The sequence below is a fragment of the Gobius niger genome (genome assembly GCF_951799975.1).
Source record: "Gobius niger genome assembly, chromosome: 14".
In the NCBI taxonomy this organism is placed as follows: domain Eukaryota; kingdom Metazoa; phylum Chordata; class Actinopteri; order Gobiiformes; family Gobiidae; genus Gobius; species Gobius niger.
The window spans coordinates 21,319,193-21,340,239 of NC_136865.1; the positions used below are offsets into that span (position 1 = coordinate 21,319,193).

At 43.1% G+C, this 21,047-nt stretch overlaps 1 protein-coding gene across 2 annotated transcripts in view; it reads left to right on the forward strand.

Annotated features, from left to right (window-relative positions):
* The window catches only part of rbms3 (RNA binding motif, single stranded interacting protein), a 269,538-nt gene that overhangs the window by 81,876 nt on the left and 166,615 nt on the right, over nt 1-21,047 (forward strand). For both annotated transcript variants that reach the window (XM_079570999.1, XM_079571000.1), the window contains exon 4: nt 14,940-15,031. In XM_079570999.1, coding sequence (XP_079427125.1) covers nt 14,940-15,031 — 92 coding nt within the window. The remainder of the gene's footprint in view (nt 1-14,939; nt 15,032-21,047) is intronic.

Sequence of the window (21,047 nt, forward strand, 5' to 3'; positions counted from 1 at the left end):
GGTAGACAAGCGGTATGGATGTTGAGAAGAGGATACAGGAGTTTAAAGGCTTTAGGAGTCTACAGTGCTGCAGGTTAGACTTATACTGTTGTTGTTTCCTCTGACTGTATCAACTGTGCATTGTTTAGACGTGGTTTTGAGTATATCTGCAGTCCATGTGTAATACTGGAATGCCTGACATACTGAGCACGGTTGGATTTTCTATTCTGTATATGAATAGAATGCAGTCTTATATTAGAATATCAGGAAGCAATTGATTTCTGCAGGCGATTATTGTATCTCCAGTCTCTCCATTAGGCCAAGCTCAGGAATGGTAAGGTCAACACATCAAAACACCTCAGAGAGACGCCCTATCGCACAGGATAAGCTATTCCTCCTGCAGGATACTCCAGACCCAAGATCCTGGCACAAGGCCTGAAGAAAGATCCCCAGATGCTGCACTAATGTTGTCTTTGTCCGCTGCCCCAGCATCTTTGGTTGAAGGATGGTTCAACCAAAGCTTTATTTTTGCTTTTGCTACCAGTGCAGTGTGCGATTTATTTTGAAGGGCATCTCTTTTAGCTCATATCGTGCTCCCTCACGCACTCACACAGTACAGTTGATTCATTAATCCCACGTGGATCTGCATGATATCACAGAGAAATGTTCCCTATTTTTTTGTATTGTTCTATGCAGGCAGTTTAAAAAAAAATTGATCTGATTATTAAATGATCTGACGGAAATCGAATGGTCAAAATTCAGCTGAAACCCAGATTTTACATCACACTTACTACAGGAGAATTAGTGATGGCACGAGGGAGTTAGAGAAGAAAGCGTTATGAGAGCCCCAAAACCACTCATTTGCCATCCGTGGCCACCAGAGCCTCCTAAAAGGCAGCGGCGACGTTTGAAATAAAGCAGGGCTGAGTCAATGGAGAGGTTTTATTTGTGCTGCCAGGCCCGGCGGCAGAGGAAATGACCTCAGACCTTTGGAGACCCGAGCTTCCTCCTGTGCCGGCGGCAGATAAGGCACCGGACCCACACCCCACCACTGCGCGGCATTGTGGGTGATAGATGAGAGGAGGAGATAGTCCCCTGTGACCGGGTTGCTGTTCATTCTCCGCTCTTGTAACACACATTAAAACACTTGTATGGGCCTTAAAAGCCAAGCGCCTGACTTTGAAGCGGCATCTTGAAAGTATTACTGCAGCTCCCGCACCATTATGTGGGTGACTTGATGCAGAGCATGCTTCATTTGTCCAAAACAAATTTAGACGATGTTTGAAGTGTCCAATTATTTAATGGCAGTGATTAAAGCCACGTCCTTATGAGATCGAGTGTGTGTCAAGTGTAACTACGATGAAGTTAAAGTAAAATGTTCTTAACTACTGTCAAATGTGGGCAAACAGAACCACTAAGCTGTCTGTAGCTTGCTCTCAAATCGTTCAAGTTAAAAGGCTGTCAGATGTAGAAAACTGTCCGAGAATTGAATTTCTATATAAGAACTGCTGGTAGTTCCTAGAGATGGAATTTCCAACCAGAAGCTCAAGAGGCTACAAGTAGCTCTCAAGCGGATTTGTACATTTGTACATGTGCTTGATACTTTCTATCTGAATCTACAAACCAATTCCGTAAATAAGGTAAAGGGCAAAGTCAAAAAAGTCAAGTCAATGTCTATATTTTGTTGAATTATTTTGATACTAATTCTTCAGGGTGAACTCTATTGTAAGGCATAATAATACCTTAGGAGCACTTCGAAGTCCATGCAATAAAGTCGAAGTGCTCCTAAGGTCTTATTACGCCTTACAGTATAGTACCCCTTTTTATCCGCTTAGAAAATCAATGTCCATGTCAAATCATGTTAAATTTTGTGTAACTGTACTTGGATCATGCAACGTCTCACGTAACTGTATTTAAATAAGGAAAACATGGAACAGCTTGGTAGCTTCTAACTTCACCCCAGTTTGGAGCTATACCTCTGCTGGGAGAGCCTAAATGCTAACAACCTCTTTGGTCTTTTTGCGTGACTGTGAGCGCACAAAGACACTTACGCATCAACTCGTCTAAGCTCAGATAAGAATATATCTCAGTATGTATAGTATATCTAGTCCTTTAAAATAGCTTTTTGCTAACTGATGTATATTGAACACTGTTACTACACTAACTAGATTTCTTGGTCAAATTGAAATAAGTTCTCACATAAGAGTCTTTGTAAGAACTTAATAGTAGACAATAAGTAAATATAAAGGAGTAAATGTAATGGACTGGTGCAAAACCAAATCTAAAACTTAAAGGGACTAGATGTTTATATATTAAGCTTGTGCATGACGGCACTTCAGACCCGAATCAACAACTTTTTGAATGACAGCGCAGGATTTTAGAGGCAGCTGTAGTGAATTGATCTGGGCTCATTCTACACATTAGGACAATAGTAATATACATCATTTTAACATTTTTAAACTCCCTCTAGTCCCTTTAACTAGGGCTAAATGATGTAACATTGTATCATCATAATCGAGAAAAATCTATCAAACCTTGCGCTGTCGTGGAGCACCGCACGACTTTCCGCTGATGAATGAGCTTCTGCACTCCATGAACCTCTGCTTTTCTTTGTGTGCTGCATGTTGGCGTGAGAAGGTAGAGATGGCTGTTGGAGTGAATTGGATAATAAAAGGCGGCGGGTGCTTTTTTGCATCCACTATTGGTTTCTCATTAGAGGGCCGAGATATAAACATTTGTCTATGTTGTACACGGTGCCGGCGCAATTAAGGATTCTCCGCGCCGCCCCTCTGCCCTTTGAAAGTGAATTATGTGCAGATGAGGATCTTGGCTGAAGACCGGCCAAATGCGGACCTTTACCAAATGCTTCCGTTTCCCTCAAAGCCGCTCCAACAAGGCACAAGAACGGCAGACGGAAGAGAGAAAGCATGTGTTGCCTCCTGCCCGTGTTGCGTATTAATGAGTCTAATTAGCAAACGGCGCGGAAATAATCACAGCGAATTGGACAGCGTGCAAAATGACGGACAAGAAACAGGCTTTGTTAACGCTCTTGACCCTGACGCCGTCCACAAACTGAATTCCTTTTCTCGACGTTGGCCCATGCGCTCTGTCCTCACTCTGGAGAGCCTTCCCAGTGAGTTCCATCTTGGCTGCTCACCAGCTCGGCGTCTGATTGGCGAAGTTTCTGGTTATTATGAGGCGAGTTATCAGCACCGCATTCCGTGACCCTTTGTACCATCTCAACTTCCTCGGCTGCTGCTCTGCCTGCATGAAAGCCCTCATCATGCATAACTGTAGGCACTCCACATACTGTATTGCAAATAAGAGGGTGCTTGCTGTTATTGCCAAAACATCTTTTGTTCGCACCACTGTGAAAAATCTGGAAACGCCGACATCTAGGCTTGAACATAAAGAAGGTCCATGGAATCGATGCTGCAGGATATTTCTTGATTTAGAAAGTCCAAAAGTCATGTGAATTACCAGAGTTCGATTATAGAAAAATTAATCATCATTATTATTTTAGTCATAATTGAAATTACGATTTTTCAAACTATTATTTTGTGCCTTTAAAAAACAGGTCTTTATTTTATTTATTTATTAATCAAAAAACTATGCTGAATATTTACTGTTTTCTGAACAGTCATTTAAGTACAAACGATTTCAAGTATGTCTCGATTGAGGAGAGGTCTCTGTTTCACACCTGCCCCCTGCTGGCCAGCCCTCACACCTGCGCAAGTAAACTGAGCAGCCCGGCCTGATTGTGTGATGATGTTTTGTTTTTATGTCAGGCAAAAGCATGAGCCATGGCACGTGAAATGGCAGAACGCACTACTTACAATCTTGGAACGTATAAACCTGGGACATTGTTGCTGTGTGGAAAGAGTGTTAAACACTCAACCGCTGTGCCTTATCTCCCTCTCTCTCTCTCTTATTATTCCTTATGAGCACTATCTAAGTCCACTTCATAACGCTCTCTAGCCCATAGTGTGTTGACAAATGTCCCACAGGCCGCAGTCGGAAGGTGAGGAGGCGTAGCTGCAGTCATTCCTTATCTGAGCCCTAACCCAGAGCACAATAACACACACGGCCTACCGCTGACCCGCCGAAGCCTTGGCCCCTGCACATCCCCTGACAAACGATGGTGCCCTTGATTAGTTAAGGAAGGCATAAATCATAAACGCAATGAAGAGAAAGGTTCGCTGGGGGGCGGCCCGGGCAGTTCCTGGTGAATGGAGAACAGATGCAAGAGAAAATGACTGTGGCTTTTCAGAGCAACAGGACGCTTTATCTTGAGCCGTGATGTTTTCTGCTGGGATTTCCTCCGGAGAGGCCCTATTTGTTTTCATAAGGATTTTTCACAGATAAATCAATCAGCAACTATAACATTATGGCCACTAACAAATGACTAACCTTGATTCATCGTGGCGTCTTTTGTTTGCATACGTTAGGCAACAAGAGTTGGTCCTCAAAGGGTGGCGTGCTGGAAACAAAAGGGCAAGTGTATAGGTTAGAGTTTGGCTTCTGCTGGTTTAGAAAGATACAATTTCACAACACATTCCACTTTTTTCTTTTGTATGGGAACCAATGTTTGTCGAATGGTCATACTAGATCACATTTAGAGCACCAGTGCTAAGCAGGAAGCCTGGGCGAGCTGTAGATATTGCAGTGTCACTGTCAAGGAACATAGCAAGCAACACACACAAAAGAAAACCGTTTATGTGAATTGAAGCTATAGTGATAAATATTGTCATGAGAAGAGCTATGTAGATTGTTTACAACCCCTTAACCTTGGCTTTCTTACATATTGGCTGAGAGTCGTGGGCGAGAGCTATGCACTTTCTTGTATTGCGTTGCATGGCCACTTTGGACTTCACTGTCAAATTACTTTGATAAAATCATTTTGCATCTTAAAACAGAAGGAAAGTTACTAACTGTAAATCTCTGAAAACAACACCCACAGTTACTCCTGACCTTTAACATCTTCTTCGAAAAGCCCAAACTCTGTTCTGTTGGAATAACTGTATTGGATTTGTATAGCTTTTACTGAATATATTTGTCCAATACTGTACAGAGGGTATAGTGTCTATTGGGTCTACTTTTCACAATTTACTTCTGTAGAACAGCTCATTTTGGTTTTGGAGGTGAAACCAGAGACGTCAGATTGACATTTGGGACAAAGTAATCCTGATGTAAAGGGAACAGCATACATAGGGTTTTCTTGTAGAATTTGATTGGGAACCAGCACTGCTACTTTGGGTGGGGACACCCTGGACTGCACACTGTATATTCTGGCTTTGGCAGATTCATTGCGCCCAAAGCTTCTTCCATCTTTCAGCAAATACGCTTTGTGCTATTCATGTACTCCTAATTGAAATAAAAACATGGCTATTAAAACATTATTAAAAGCAGTTGTGTTCCCCATCAAACATCCCATAATTATTTCTAATTACTGGTCAGCTCTGCTTTGATGAGCGCTTAGTCGTGCACAGTGATTAATCTCCATCTCACTTGGGCGTGTGCCGTGTCTTTGCTGAGTGTCTGATGCCGCGGGTGTCTTTTTAACAACCTCTTGACAAGTAATTAACACCCCTCAGGTCTCAAACCCTTTCTGGAGAGCCCTTAACTCCCAACACATTTGACTTTGAGATTACCAGCCAATGCGAGCTTTGTAATGATCCACTTACAAATAACAGCAGTGAACCCAACTACTAGTTTTGACAAAATTATCTGCCTGTTTTAAATCTCCAAATGGGTTCCAGAGCCCTACCAAGTTCAAAATGCAAAAAAAAATCATCCTGTATTCCCAGAGTGCTAAGAGGTAGCGCTGGAAGCAAGGTCTGCACTCAACTCGCATTTCGTGGATATTATTTTTTAATGGATATATTCAAATACCCCAGTGTAGATAGGAACATAACTGAAGGGTTTCTCTTCTAAGAAAAGCACACAGTTTAAATAGTGCTTTAACTGTCTTGCTGAGTTCAGAGCTGCAAATGTGGAGCATGCCATATGGCGCCGGCGCTTACTGCCGCTGCAATGGGTTTGAATAGCAACCAGTCAATTAAAGAAGGGAGGCAGATGATCAAATTAGAACAACTGAATGCTATAAGAATTAGAGTGATGGCTTTTCCTGTCTTAAGACAAGAAAAGCCATCACTCCAGTTATTATAGCACTGTTTAAATTGGTTTCTCAATAAGAGCCAAAATACACTATTTCAAAGTTTAGCCAAAACAAATAGCTTTGTGACCTTTTTGGTTATATTGATCCTTGGGCTCAGGATCTGACATAAAACGTTATTCTCAGCTTTTAACTTGCTACTGCATTGGTGTAAAACTATGATCGATGCCATCATCTCATCAAATCAACCAATATTTAGGAAAGCATGAATACCTCTCATGAAGCGCATATACGAACAAGGGCCTTACTATAAATTCAAAGTGATTCCACAATAAAGTCATCATTTGTCTTATTCACTCCTCCTCACACTGGTCATAATATTAAACCTGATGTGTGATGTAGAGTCCTTTGGAAACATCCCCTATGCATAGCTATACAGTGAGCCAATACACCAGCCACGTTTTTAATGAACAGCTATGAATCCCGGGCCTATATGCAGTGCTGTAGCTGAAGCTCATTTATAATACTCACAGCAATATTGGATAAAGAATGGCTTTTTTCTGCCTTGTGTTCAGTTTGTCTTGCGCACAATGAGCTGCCACTGGCCCCTCTGGCCCGGTGCCCTGGCAGCGCGCCCCACGCTCATCCCGACTGCAGCGCTCTGACAAGGACACTCCTCCACCTGCAGCCAGGATGACAAGGAATACAATACGGCCAATAGGCTGCTGCTCCGGCCCCACACCAATGCCTCGGCCATAAATCCATGTTGCAGGGTTGATAAGTTAATTGCCTGTTCTGCTATCTCCGCACCAGTGTCTAATATAAAAAGAAGCCTCCACCAGAGTTATTTCACAACAAATGGGGGTTGTCGGAAAGCGCACGGCAGCCATGACAGTGAGAGCATAAATATGGGGTCTTTATTCTAGGGACTTTCTTGGAGTGTATGTGGAGAGATATTCTTTGAATATACTTAGGCAACACAAGTGTGGCTTCTGCAATAGCAGCGCATTGTGCGTCCAGAGGTTTTAGTCAGAACAGAATGTAATGGATTCACTGCCTTGACTTAATGGGGGAAAGTAAATAGAGTAGGTCCTAGAAGTTGTTTATTTGTGAGGGCAATTTCTGTAACATAGGATTTTGTTAGGTATGTGTTCATTTTTACATCTTCAAATGAAGGTGTTCAACCTGTTTGACCTAGGTATTAACTGTAGTAGTAGTTAAGTGTTCGTTACACTTAAAGCAGTACTAAGTAACTCATGCCCCTAGAGGTCATAAGCGCCACTGCAGGTGTCGTAGCAAGTTGCGTTTTTTTACTCATTGTCCGTGAGAGTAAATACTACGCTGACAGAAAAGACAAAGGGAGAGAGCGATATTGTTCATCCAATTACACAATTGAGATATTTTTTTTCTCTCAAACTTGGCTGTAGATACTGCTAAAGTGGCGCTACTCTGCAGACAGCTTTGCCTGTTAGCCTGTTAGCTTTTTCTTCGTGATTCCATAGTGTGTATTGGCTCCGACCGAGTGGCAGCGAAGTTGCAATTGTGGTTTTCTGGCCAGACACTGGGGGAGATGAAAGACCCTCCACTCATCCCATTAACACTTGTATTACCCCCAGAGGGACTACGAAAGGGATTTATTAAGGTAAACAAGTTACTTAGTACTGCTTTAGCTAATTGTTCATAATGAATTAAGTGTTAACTCAACATTTATTAAGGAGAAATAAGTTGTAGTTATTATAAAGAGTTACCAAATTAATTTCTCAAATCATGTCAAGTCTGATATGTAATATTGGATTTTGTGGTTTAAAAAATATACTATACTTAGTAAGATAAGATAAGATATAAAGATATATAATGCAATTTTCATGCAACTATAAAAGCAGCCGTGATAGAAGTGGAAATGCACATCGGATATCTCACAGCTATTTTTACCAGCGTAAGGAGACACAATAAATGAGCAAATGAAAGTTATATTTGCTCACATTTGCCCTATGTTTATTGCGCAATTAAAAGCAACTTATACGTAATATACTGTTGCTCTGTGGACCTATCAGTGGTACATTGTGTGCATCTTTTGTCAATTCTCATGTTGTTAATAACGGTGGCAGTCGTCGTGTGGTCAGGAGCGCATTGCCCTGAGCTCACATTTGAATGCGACATTAAAAGTAAATTAGCTGCAGATGTTTCTCTGTAGGATCTTTGGCTTAATAGAGATTTATGACCAGTTCTCTGTTTGCCCACGTAGATGCATATTTACTCACGCAAACAAGAAGTGTTGGAGGTCGCAGCCTTGTGCACTGACCTCCGCTTTAGTTTAGTGGAGGGAGGCCGCATCATTTATCACCCGTCAGCTGCTGCGTCTGCTGGTGGTGCAGGGGAGAGGACCAGGAATGTATCCCTGCTCGGATGCTCTCCTCTGGGCTTGGACTCGGACCAATGAGGCGGTCTCGGCTGGACCACAGTTAGTCATGGATGCCATCTCGCTATTTAAAACCCTACGCTCCCCTCGTAGTGTTTGCATAGCTCACCACAGGCTCCCCCCCAAAACTACCTCCTCCTCGTCGATCCGCACAAGGCAAAACAGACCAGTCACACTGAGCATTAAGGAAAACATCTGCAATGTCAGCGCCACAGAGAATTGCTTGTTCTCATTTGTAAATAAGCGTCTCAATGAGCAAATCTGGTGAATGACAAGTTTCTATTGGGTGTCATGAAAGGATCAGTCAACCTTAACATATTATTTCCCAACAATCTGCTGGCTGTTTTGTCATTTGTTATTTAGATGCTGAATACAATTGATGAATACAAGAAGAGCTTGTACCCATTTTGTTATTTACAGCTGTAAAATTTGATTCATCCTCCTTGGGTAAATTGTAAAAGTAGACGTTTGTGAAAAAGCATCTAATTATAAATAGTTTTTGTTGATCATGAACTGACAGCCTAGTTGCTGACAGGGAGGAGCTCCACTTTGCTCCCAGAAAGCCGTGAAGCGTGCTTATTAACTCCTCTCTGTGAAGAATTGCAATGTTAGAAATGCATTGGGGAAGTGAGGAATGATTTTGGTTGTTTGTAAGCAAAAAAATAAAAAATCAGGTACAGGGACTTTAACCACAACTGCAGCAGAGACATCAACACCCATGAGCAGAAAGGTGTTACAGGAAGAGTCTCCTATAGTGTTGTTATGATCTTCTGTTGGTTTAATACACTCACCAGCCGCTATTAGCATGCTAAATAACATAACACAAACATATCTGCAGAATCCGCGTGTGCAGAGGTCATAGCAGCCCGGCTCACTTATGTATGAGACGCAACGTTGTAGCAGCCGTAGCATGAATCATACCAACCGCATTACAAGCACTGTTGTGCATGTTTATGAATCAAGTGGTCCATCTATTTCACCGATTAAACTTAATTACTATTTTACATGCAGCATATAGGCTTTATTAACATAACGTGTAACTGCGGATATTAATCAGTCGTGCGCAAGAGCATTTCTAAAGCTGCACTTGACGACTCACAAGGACGTAAACAATTAGGCTGTTTGCCCCGGACGCCATTGTAACGCTCCGTGACTTGTCGTTGATTCATTATTCATACTTAGGGCATTATTATTCCATTGTATGCGGAGAAAATGGGATCATTAGTGTTGAATATGAGAATGTGAAAAATGGAAATATGCCGAGGAAAAATGGCGCTGGATGCGGTGTGTAGGAAACCCCGAACAATCCCGACCGTTAGCAGATAAAGAATGGTAATTTCCCCAGAAGTAATTAGGATTAGCATAATTTGACGGTGAATGCATGAACGCTGCAGAGATGATTGATACGTCGACGCGCCGATGTAATGAGCGCCTTATCTCCAGCTCCACTGTAGACTTTTGTCTGGGGCCTATAGTCGAAGGTCGGATCTATAACTGCGACCGCCACTGGGGGCCCGGAGTCAGTTATATGGAATATTGGTAAACAAATTGTGACTGCAAGTGTGAGCCTTCACACTCGACGCGGCGGCCTTTTTAGTCAGGCGTAGTTGTATTCGTTTTCGTCATGTTGGTGATATTTTCCGAACACCCCATCACAATGTTGGCCGCCTCATCAATTCCGCGATCCTGGTGGGTTTCCCTTGGGTGCTCCACTTTCCCCCCATCAACCCAAAACATGGCCGTTCCTCTGGCTATAGGGACTTCTGACCAAGAACCTGGCACAAGATCTGAAGATGCGTCCCCAAGGTGCCCACTGCTTCTACCAGGTGTCCTCAGCAGCATTGAAGGACGAATGGGGACAAAAACATTGTGACCAATTAAAGCTCCAATACCAGATTTTTTTTTTTCTTCCCATTTTCAATCCGTGAGGAAGGCACTGCGGGTTAAACTGTTTGCTGTGTCCTCAACTAGCTTCAACAATCCCGGTTGCACATCCTAATTATGTGTGTATGCTCATTTTGGAAGCATGGCAGATCAGACACTGATTTATAACACAAACAAAGCACTATATTTATATACATAATAAGTGTGCTCTTTGCTTTATGACTCTCGTGACAAAAAAAATAATTAGCTCTGCAACCAGAAAATAAATTGCACACCCCCGCTTTAATTCTGCATGTTTTCATTCATGAAAGAAAGAAAAAAAAATCCACTCCATGCTACTCTTGGTCTGAGCGAACAGCATTTATAGATTCATGAAGTCAGTGGATAGTACAGTAGACCAGCACCAGCAGCCAGTCGTAAGTGATTGAAGAGAGTCCTTTTATCTCGACAGGCTCGCTGTTAAAGCCAACCGGGAAATATGATATGGCAGCTCATGTTCCCTTTATTCCTCTATGAGAGACTGTATACCGGTGAGTGTGAATGTGAGTGTGTGCGTGTGTGCTACTTGGCTTGTGTGGATATAGTATGAGCTCTACAGAAATATACGCAGCCATGCATGTAGTCCTTCGCTACAAGACGCACCTGACAGCTTTCAACTGCGATGTTTGTGTTGAGGCAAGAACTTCAAAGCTTCACTCGAACTGGGGGAGATGTAGAGAAACGAGAGGGGAAAGAGAGATAGATAGAGAGGGCGAGAGAGAGAGGGCGAGCGTTAAAAGCACCAGCGGTGAGTGAAGTTGTATTTTCACAGGCTTGTTTGCATCTGGGCTCTTACAGTGCGAGGCGTGAGTTAAAATGTGATGTAAATGTGCAGGGATTTGGCGGTTCGATAGCCCGGGTGGGAGTGGCAGCGGGGACAGAGGGAAAGAGGTGTTTGAAACGCAAAGTTGAATGTAATTTCATTTTTGTATGTAGAGCAAATATTGCAATTTAGTCACTGAAAAGTTGCAGGTTTGTGTCCTCTTTTTGCTCCACGTCGACCCAAGCAAGAATGGAGACAGGCTTGGCAACATTTAGGATAAACAAAATCATGCATTTTGACTGAGTAATTGTATATTCGTAACCTTTTGTCTAAAATAGTACAGGGTCTGTACTATTACTTAGTTATCAAGTTCATCATTCATTTTCCCAAAGGATTTTTAGATTGATATGAGCATCACTTCAAACTAATATTAATTTTTTGCATCCATTGAACCATTTCATTTCGCACGCTTCCACATCATTTTCTTCATCTTCATCGTGCTGGGAGCTAGGGTTTTTTTACTCGGTGTGGATGATTACGATTTTAATCGATTTTATCAAAATGTACTTAACGGGCCATTGGAGTCAGACCTTTCCCTCCATTTTAACCAGATATAAACTTACATAGACAATTGTTTCCTTATATTGTCCAATTTCTGTTTTAAATATACCTACGATCTAATAGTATAGTAAAATGAACAAATAAAAGTATTTATCCTCTAACCTTGAATGCAGTCTGTGATTGACAGCCGTCTCCGTGGAGACTCACGAAAGGGAAAAAGGGTTTGAGTTAAGCATCCTGCTGTTTTGGCTCAGAGTGAGAGGAGAGCGGCAGAGGAGGGTCATGAGATTGCAAAAAACAAGCCGTTTCTGCATCGGAAAACAATATTGCGCATTATTAAACTCAACATGCAGCCTTTGTAAAGCAGCTGGTCAGAAAATGGTAATGGTCAGAAAAGTTGTTGGGTTCTCCACTGAGGTTAGCTTAGCTTGTTACGGAGTGGTTAATAAAGCTGCTAAACTGGCTTCGCAGGACATGTGAGATGGCCATAGAGTGACAGTCCAATAGCCATTTTCCACATCGTCAATTTTCAAAAGCACAAATTAATCAAATTAATTTGATTTATCGCCCAGCCCTACTGGGAGCTTATCTCCACCACTGCGCTGTGTAGGTGAAAAACTTTAAGTGTTTTTGTCCCATAGACTTTAAATTCAACTGTTCAAATGGGCTTCAAACACACATCTTCTGCAGATGGGAATAAACTACATCCATCATGAGAAAGCACTTCAGTCTTGTGGCTGACCTCATGTAAACCCTGTTTGCTGCTATGAACTTGCCCTGCCTTGCTCACTACGCCCTCGTTCTCCACTCCATTCAAACCACTCTGAATATAGGTCAGCATTCTCCAAAATCCTTGCCCTTCTTTCAGTATGATAAGTGCACTCGAGGTGGCGGTGGGTGAATATTAAATTTTTAATTGAGGGTCCCCTGTATCCAACCTTGAAGTGTTCCTTTTATTAAACGAGAATTGGCCTTTGCCCGGCAGCCCTTGGTAACGTAGTGCAGAATACACTTTTAATTTGTTCTTCCATTCAAAAAGGGCAACCGCTTTTCTTTCCACACAAAGGCCCACTTTTGGACACAAATATGTAATCGAAGTCCTTCGTACTTGACCAGTGGTTAATATGAATGCTGGTGAATAGATGAGAAATGAAGCGGATAAAGCGGGAAGCTTCATAACACTGGCTCACGACCAAAAGCATAACTGACACTGCCACGCATTAAAATAGACTGTGAAGGATCCAAATATCAGGATTTGGTTGGCAGGAATGCTTTGTTATTGTCATCGAGTAGTACAAGTCCATATTAGAGTTATTATTATTACTGATTTGAATTACACAATACCAGAGTGGTTAGCACTTCCTATTACCAAATCATTATGCTGCTCTCTGTTCATGCCTGCTGATGTTCCATAGATGCTGGGGTGGCACACATGAATTTACAGTGTTTTTGGGACATTTCGTTATCAAAGGGGTTGTAATACACTGCTATGAACTACTCAAGATTACCCGAGCGTTGCATAGTGTTGGTGTGGTAATATATGCCCATAGCTGGCCATTAGGTTTTAGAATAATTCTCTCTTCCATTAGCGTCCACATAAAAGTCTCCATTTTGTGCGTGTGCTCTCTGAAAGGGCCTGTTCATATTTCTACAATTAAAGAGCCTCCCCTCTCCGCTCCGTTCCATCAGCTGCCCATTAATCAGCCGCGCACTCCATTCCGCTCCCGCCACAGGTTATGATTTTCACATTACTTCACACTCCTCCAGCGCCGTCTAACAGGATAATGACCCCGACCCGAGTCAGGTCTGTACATGGGCTGGGGCATTTTAGCGAAAAACAACATAAAAATTAAGATGTTAGTGGTGAGGGTTTGGGCACTGTGAGAAAAATATGTGACTAAAGGAGTATTAAAATGTGGCATAACAAAGTCTCAAGGCGGCACGGTGTCACAGAGGTTAAAGCTTCTGCCCTAGTTTGCATGGATTAAGTTTTGGCAATCACTAATAGGACTGTTATGATGCCAAGCTCAAAGTCTATACCTGTATAGTATCTACGTTTGTAATGAGGTTTTACAAACTACAAAGGTTTCCTGGGAATGTGTCCATGTATATACAACTGGTTTCCACCGTAGCCATGTTGCCTTATCCTTTTCTAATTACACTTTCCTGTGAAACAGCAGATCAGAGTTCACCACTGACTGCCTTTAATCCGCCACCAAATTTTAATTAACACAGACGTGACCCCGCTCTCCGATACGTCCCGCAGAACGCCGGGATCACAATCACTCATAAATCACACTTACACGTTTCATTCTGCACTGATGATTTTCCAGATGGGGCTCGGGTTGTTAATGTCGAAGGATATATGAGAGGAACACATTACACAGAGAGGTTTAGGGACACGAGGACACTGGACTCAGAGACTATATATGTGTAAGGACCTGTTTATTTGTATGTATGAGAGAACACAGTAAAGCAGCGGCTCCACTGGGCTGTCGGCCTTTGAGAGATTTGTTACCGTGGAGAGGATTATGGCGGCTGTGAAATGGCTTGTGTTAATGTGCCGGGGTGTTCAGGAACATGATGTGGGAAAGCCAACTTCACAGTCTCCGCAAATCAAAGACTGCAGCCCAAAACTGCCACTGACTCAGTGATGTTCTGACGAATTCATCGACACTGGAATTGTCTCTTTGTGTCAGTGGTGCATTTTATTAGTCACATAATGGACGACCAATCCAAATGGGGCAGATATGAATTACAGCTCTTGTTCAAACAAAGCGGTGTGAGATGCCATTGAACTACAAAGTGTGCGAGTGTTGAACAGAATAGCAGCAGCGATGGCCTTTACTCTGATGTATCGGCTGCAGCGCTGTGTGTGCAAATGTGTGGGTGTGCAATGCATGTGAGTGTGTGAGTGTTTGTGGAGGTGGGCAGGGTGGTGGTTTGTTATTACTAAATTGCTCATCCATGCTACTAATTAAGATGCATAGCATCCCCCTATGAACGTCAGTGTCTCTAATTATCAAACAATGTAGTGCTCAGTAGATATGAGAACTGGCAGCCTCTGTAGTCATGTTACCAACCATTTACTGCTACAATTACCAAGGGGCTGTCATTCTGTTTGTTCGTCATCTGCATTATCCCCTCTGTAACACCTCCCCTCTGTGTGTCCTCTGCAGGCTATGGCTTTGTGGACTTTGACAGCCCGGCTGCAGCACAGAAGGCCGTGTCATCTCTCAAAGCCACCGGGGTCCAAGCCCAAATGGCCAAGGTAAGACCACTGTAGTCCAGCACTCTGCTCCTGTCGCATTGTGCAGGCTCTTTGTCATGTTCTCTTCAGTGATTAGAAACGCCAGCACCATGTGGTTATTATGGATGGATCAGAGGGCACTGCTTTTGTCCATAAACACCCTTTTACTGAGTGTCACTCTCCCTGGGGCTTTAATGTTTAATGACAAACTGATTCAGTTGGATTTGGGATGCTCTTAAATGCGGCCTGTTTAATGCCGTTGTGACTGTCACAGGGCACTGTGGGCGCAGTGTGGTGCTGAGGCCTGGTTACTCTCAGTCACACTGTGTGACAGGAGCAGCTCATGTGTTACATGTGTTTGAGTGTGTGGCTCTCCTGTTGTTATGGAGCTGATTTTAGTACCACATGTGCAGAGTCTAATATAAGGGACCAGTTCCTCCATTATTATGAGCCTTTTAAGTGGAAGCAGATGAGAGCAGCTGTTTCAACATCACACAGAGAGATCTAGCAACTTACACAACACCATGCTCAGAAACATACAGCGTCTAAAAACCTATGGTGCACTTTAACCATGTCCTGGCAGCTGAGCAGAAAGTGTTCCAAATATTTATTTGCATAAGGACAGTTATCTGGAGTTGTAATTTACTGCTACTACAAACATATGTATTGCAAGTCAAGCTTTATCCAACTACATAATATAAATAGAAATATTACAGAGCTTGCATCCAACAGGCTTATGCATGGCAAAAGATATCATTTGAAAACAGTTTGTTCATTTCTTCTAATCTAACCGGCTGTTGACCATGTGCTAAGCTAATTTATAAGCCCCAAGCTTTAGTGTCATTTTTACATTAGAGATAATACTTTGGTCCCGAGCATATTCCTCTCTCATTTATTGTGAATCTGCGCTCGACCTAAGTAATGCAGACTCTGCTGGACTCTGCTCCTTTTGATGTACCAGGGCCGCGTCTGTAACACCCTGCTATTTCTGCCTCGGCCGCGGATCTCCTTGTGTCAGAATATCAGAATAGGTGAACAAAATGGCAGTGGCATTAAAAGTAATGAATATGGTGATGACTAGGAGGGTACAGTGGATAGAGGCGGTGCGTATAAGAGAGAGATCCCCCCCTCGATGCTAAAGACACCCTGATGGGACGGAGAATGGCCCTGGCGCCGCTCAAGATGACAGAATTGATGATAACGATGAAGGTGGCAATTATTTTGATCAAATGGGACGAGATGCGACGGCAGGAGATGGTATTCAGCTCTGAGCTCAGGTGTGCCATCTCTCAAACGCTCCATTTGGCTGTTTCCGCTCCCCACCAGTGTCCTTCTTCCAATATTTATAAGCGGCCAGCCTGACGGAATACAGATCGCTCTCCTGCTCTTTACCTTGGGCCCATTTGAAAACCATACTTTGCGTCTGGGCGCCTTTTTTCTCGGTCAATATTTCCGTTGGAGAGGTCTTATGTCCCAGCACAAAAAGACCTGACCTTTTTAAGATTGTTTGTTTGCGTCGGCCCATTTGCAAAATCATTTTCTATTAGCATTTATTCTGAGCGGCCGCTTGTTCGCTTCACGTAAATGGAAAAGGCCAGCGTTGTGTGGCGCGGCTTTGTGCTTTTATCACACTTGTGAGGGACATTAAGGAGTAGTTTGCTTTTATAGACTGCCTCTACATCTCTCTAATGCCTCCTTACCAGGTAGCGCTGTCATCACTCCGTCTCCTCCGCCGGCTAGAGCCTTTTCCTTCATTTTACCTTAATATCTTTTTCATACGCACATTTATATTCATATCCACCGTGCTTCGCGCCCAAACTCCAATGAGGGCAATTTGTCCATATCAATAATTAACAGCAGGTGATCGGTGAATCTACGTGTCGTGGAGTTGTTTAGCTTTCACTTTTTTAAGTATTTTATTTCAATAATTGATTAGCAATTCTTTTGTTTGGATTCATTTGTTTGATTTTCTGTCAATCTCCCAAACATCCCACTCTCGCCCAATTGGATGATCTGAAAAGGCGGTGTTTATTCAGATATCTTTATTTATTGGGGAGGGAGATTCAAAGTGTCTCGAACGTGTCCAACTTAATTGTTCTTAAACTGGCTCCTGTTTCTCTCAAACCTTTTCCAAATCCAAACTCATCTTTTAAAATGTCCAAAGAAGGAATAAAACCTTTTTGGCACCACTTTTGGGTTTTTGGGTTTCATAGTTTGGTGTGGTTTCAGTTTCTGTAACGTTGTGTGGCTGTTTTTTTCTGTTCGACTGACGCAGATACTTTTCCCTATTATTATGTAAACCTCAGTCCTGCGATATATCTAATTCACTTTATAATTGTTGCTTTTAAAGCCACACTGTGAAACATAAGAGGTAACTTTCTATTGTCAACTAAACAAAAGGCTGCAATGTTGTTCTGTGTCACTTTAACACATTTCAAACGTTAGCCGTTCTTTATCTTTTATAGAGACCCTGACTCATCTGCTTGTTTACTGGTCTGGTGGCATTTCACCCAGGTGAAGCAGCGGAGCCACACTAAATCACTGAGATGACGCTAGAAAAACCAGACGCTTTCCACAATAAGTGCGTTCAGGCTCGTCTTCGGCTCCCTCTGCTCGGCTTTGTCACATACATCTCTCCACAACAAAGTAATAAACCAACTCTGAGCCGACGCAGCTACGGGCTCATTAAGTACTTCACAGTAATCAGCCGGTGCTTTTTCTTCCCTTGATGTCATGATGGCGCCACTTTGCTCTTTATTCGGCTCTGGTGAAGCTTGATTTCAACAGAGAAGGATGAAGTCGTGCTCCCATCCAGATACTAACCAGGCCCTGTTTAGCTACTGAGGTCTGACGGGATCAATATTCACTAAGTGGGAAGGCTAATTATTTAATTTTTTATAAAGCCACTGCTTAAAATTGTGCAGTTACATATTGAACAAGGTTTCTGTTTTTCTATTTTGTGACCATTAACCCCATCTTTAAGGTCTCGAACATTTTTATTTTGAACCATATGTAAAAAAAAAAAAAAGAAATCAAAGCTTAGTTATTCCATCATATCATTCTTTTCTTCAATGAAACATTTTTTTCCACATTGGTGGCAGTTAGGTCGTAGCTCTCTTCTCTCGTGTGGTTGGTTGTCACTGCCCGTTGTGCCTCTCCATTCTCTCCCTCGGGACTGCAAATACCAAGGCAGTGGCTGAGATGAAACATTGGCTTTCTCTTTGTCCCGGCCTCCCCGGGGGCTGGTGACAGCGAAAGGGAGGAGAGCACCATAATTAAGACACCTAAAGGACACTTCCCCCTGAGCCTCCCACTGCCACTCACCTGCTCACAGGAGCCTGACAGAGGCGTGTATCTGGCTGAACCACTGTCAGCTGCTAAGGACTGGGGCACATAGTGACAAGTGGCTGTCAAAACGGGCAATAATGGATCATTTGAATATAAAGTTGAGTTCAATAGGCAAATTATCAAATTATTACAGGGTCAAAACATCTTTATCAGGACACCAGCTCATCTCCATGAAGATGTTGCCGCTTTGCTTTGACTCCTTCAGCCAGAGAAGAGGATTTGTTAGGTCTGGTTAGTCTTGTGACAAAGCAACGTTTGACTTGAAACGCCCTGCTGTGGCATGTCACAAAGTTATTACACTGAATAGAGTTCAGGATCTAATGTAGTGAGTTCAATGATCCCAGAAATCCACAATTTTAGTAAACTAGTGAAATGCAATAAAAAAGAAACAGTAGAAAATCCACATCCAAGTGTCAGAGTGTCGGTTATTGTTCACAAATGTGTTTTGTTTTTTAAAATCTCCATTGGTTTATTATAATGAAGTGACAACTCAATCTCCAGCTCTATGCAGATATTGCGCACACATTACAAACACTAGGCTCTATTGGATTCACTGACAATAAGACGACTCTGATTCCCCTCTTTATAATGCGCTGTGCCCCGTGTTATTCAGCCCAGGCCTCTCTCCCCCTCCGAGCGCACAGCCCGTCCGGCAGACGGACTGATAACAGGTAAACGCCGTGCACTGCCTCTCCGTGGATGTGAAGCCTGTCAAGCGCCCGTTCGCCTCTCTCGCCGCACGCTGCCATTTTCTCCTTGAGCCAATCAGAGTGAATTATGGGAGAGGGCGCCCTCGATTGTGGTGTCTGTGTCGGAGAGGTAATTCCGCCTGACAGCTGCTTGCTTTCAGACAACAACCAGTCTTTATGGAAATCATCCTCCCCATTCCCACCACAAGCCTGTCATTCCGCTGAGCTCCTCGTGTGAGCCTCTGTTATTCTTGATTTCCGCAGAGCAAAAATAACAAAAATTCTGGGACGTTTTCAACTTTGACTTTCATACTGAAGAGTGCCTCATAGTATGGTGTGATCATAAATATGGATATATAGATATAAATACAGATTCTTCTTCCTCTTGTAGTAGTTTTATCACATATTACTTTTTGCTGTTTGTAAGCATCTCTACAGAAATGCCGATATGAAAACTTTCCCTCAAGCAACATTTTTATCTGCATTGGCATTTTTCTCCATCAATTTCCAGCATTTCAAGGCTTTAGGAAGCTGCATTTAGAGAGTGTAACCTCGCTTGTCCTTCAGAAGCGACGTAAGTTATGCTAAAAGCTTCATTAAGCGCCTTTGTGAAGAGAATTCCAAATGTTTATAATAACACCTTGCTCACTCCGGCCCGTCACATTTTTAGTCACCGATGGATTTTTCAGACAACGCAACAGAGCGAAGCCAAGAACAAAGTACTCAGTCCCTCTCATCTATTCTCCTCGTACTTGCTCTGCTCTCTGTTTTTCCTCCCTTCTCCCTTGGGGAAAACGTCCAGTCGATATCATATTCATATTCATGCAAAACCTCGGATCCCCCCTGTGGGTGGGCTGCAGACAGTCAGCACTGTTATGTGCTAGAGGTGACTTTTGGCGACGTTGTATCCCGTCTTGCGCTAAAGGGGAACCCAGGAGCGCTTCCCCAACATACAGTGACCTACGGCCTGTATCAAAAGCGGGGCTGACGAGGCCAAGGCGTGTAGTTGCTGACAACTGAGATCCCCCTGAACCTTCTATCCCCTCTGAGCGGGTTAAGACTGAGCTGCGGGCGAACCGTGCAGCATTGAGAATAAGGAAGAATAATTGGGTTGACTGCAGGGATACAGGTGCACACTCAGCAACATCACCTTCCCATATGATCATAAAGAAGTTCATCTAGAGTCCAAGATATAAGTTCAAGTCATTTCATTCGTGTCCAATGTGTCTTGCCCATGAACCCAACAACAGTTCCAACGTTCTGACCTACAATCTGAGCCATTGTTGCCACAAATAATCAGTTTAAGAATACCTGGACACTCTTTGTATAACCTATTGGGGCAAGTTATGAGTTAGCTGTGCATCCAAATGTGTCTGTTTATAGTCAGACGGGAAATGCATGAGAGACATTATTGTCCTGTCCGAGGATCGAGCCGGTTTACTCACAAACGGAAGCGATAACCTCGATGTTTCCACGCTGTTGTTGGTGTTTGCTGACATCAGAGATCCACCCCGAATCTGCCATGCCCCCCCAGCGCAGGTTAAGACTGAGCCACGGGCGCACTGCGAATATAGAGGAATAATTGGGTTGACTGCGGGGATACAGGTGCGCACTCAGCAACATCACCTGCCCATTTAATGTGCGGCACCTCCAACGCGATGATGCTATTTCAGAGATCTCAGTGTTTGTTGGGGAGGCATATGGCGTCAAGTATACAGCGGTGATCAGCACTTTCCTCCTTGTGCGCAGCTCCATCACAAGGGCATTCGCGTGATTAAAGTCACTCACAGCCGCTCGTTTCCTGACATATTTTTGCCTACTGTGCTGCGTATTTGAATACAGCTTGTAAGTACCCAAATCATCCCCGTCAGCACATAAGCATATTGTGTACACTTCGCCTTCGGAGTCGTGAGCCATAGTTTCATCCTTTAGCTCGCACCTGCAGCGCTAATATACATCGCCAAGGTGACAGCACACTGCCTCGAGACACAGGGTGAAGC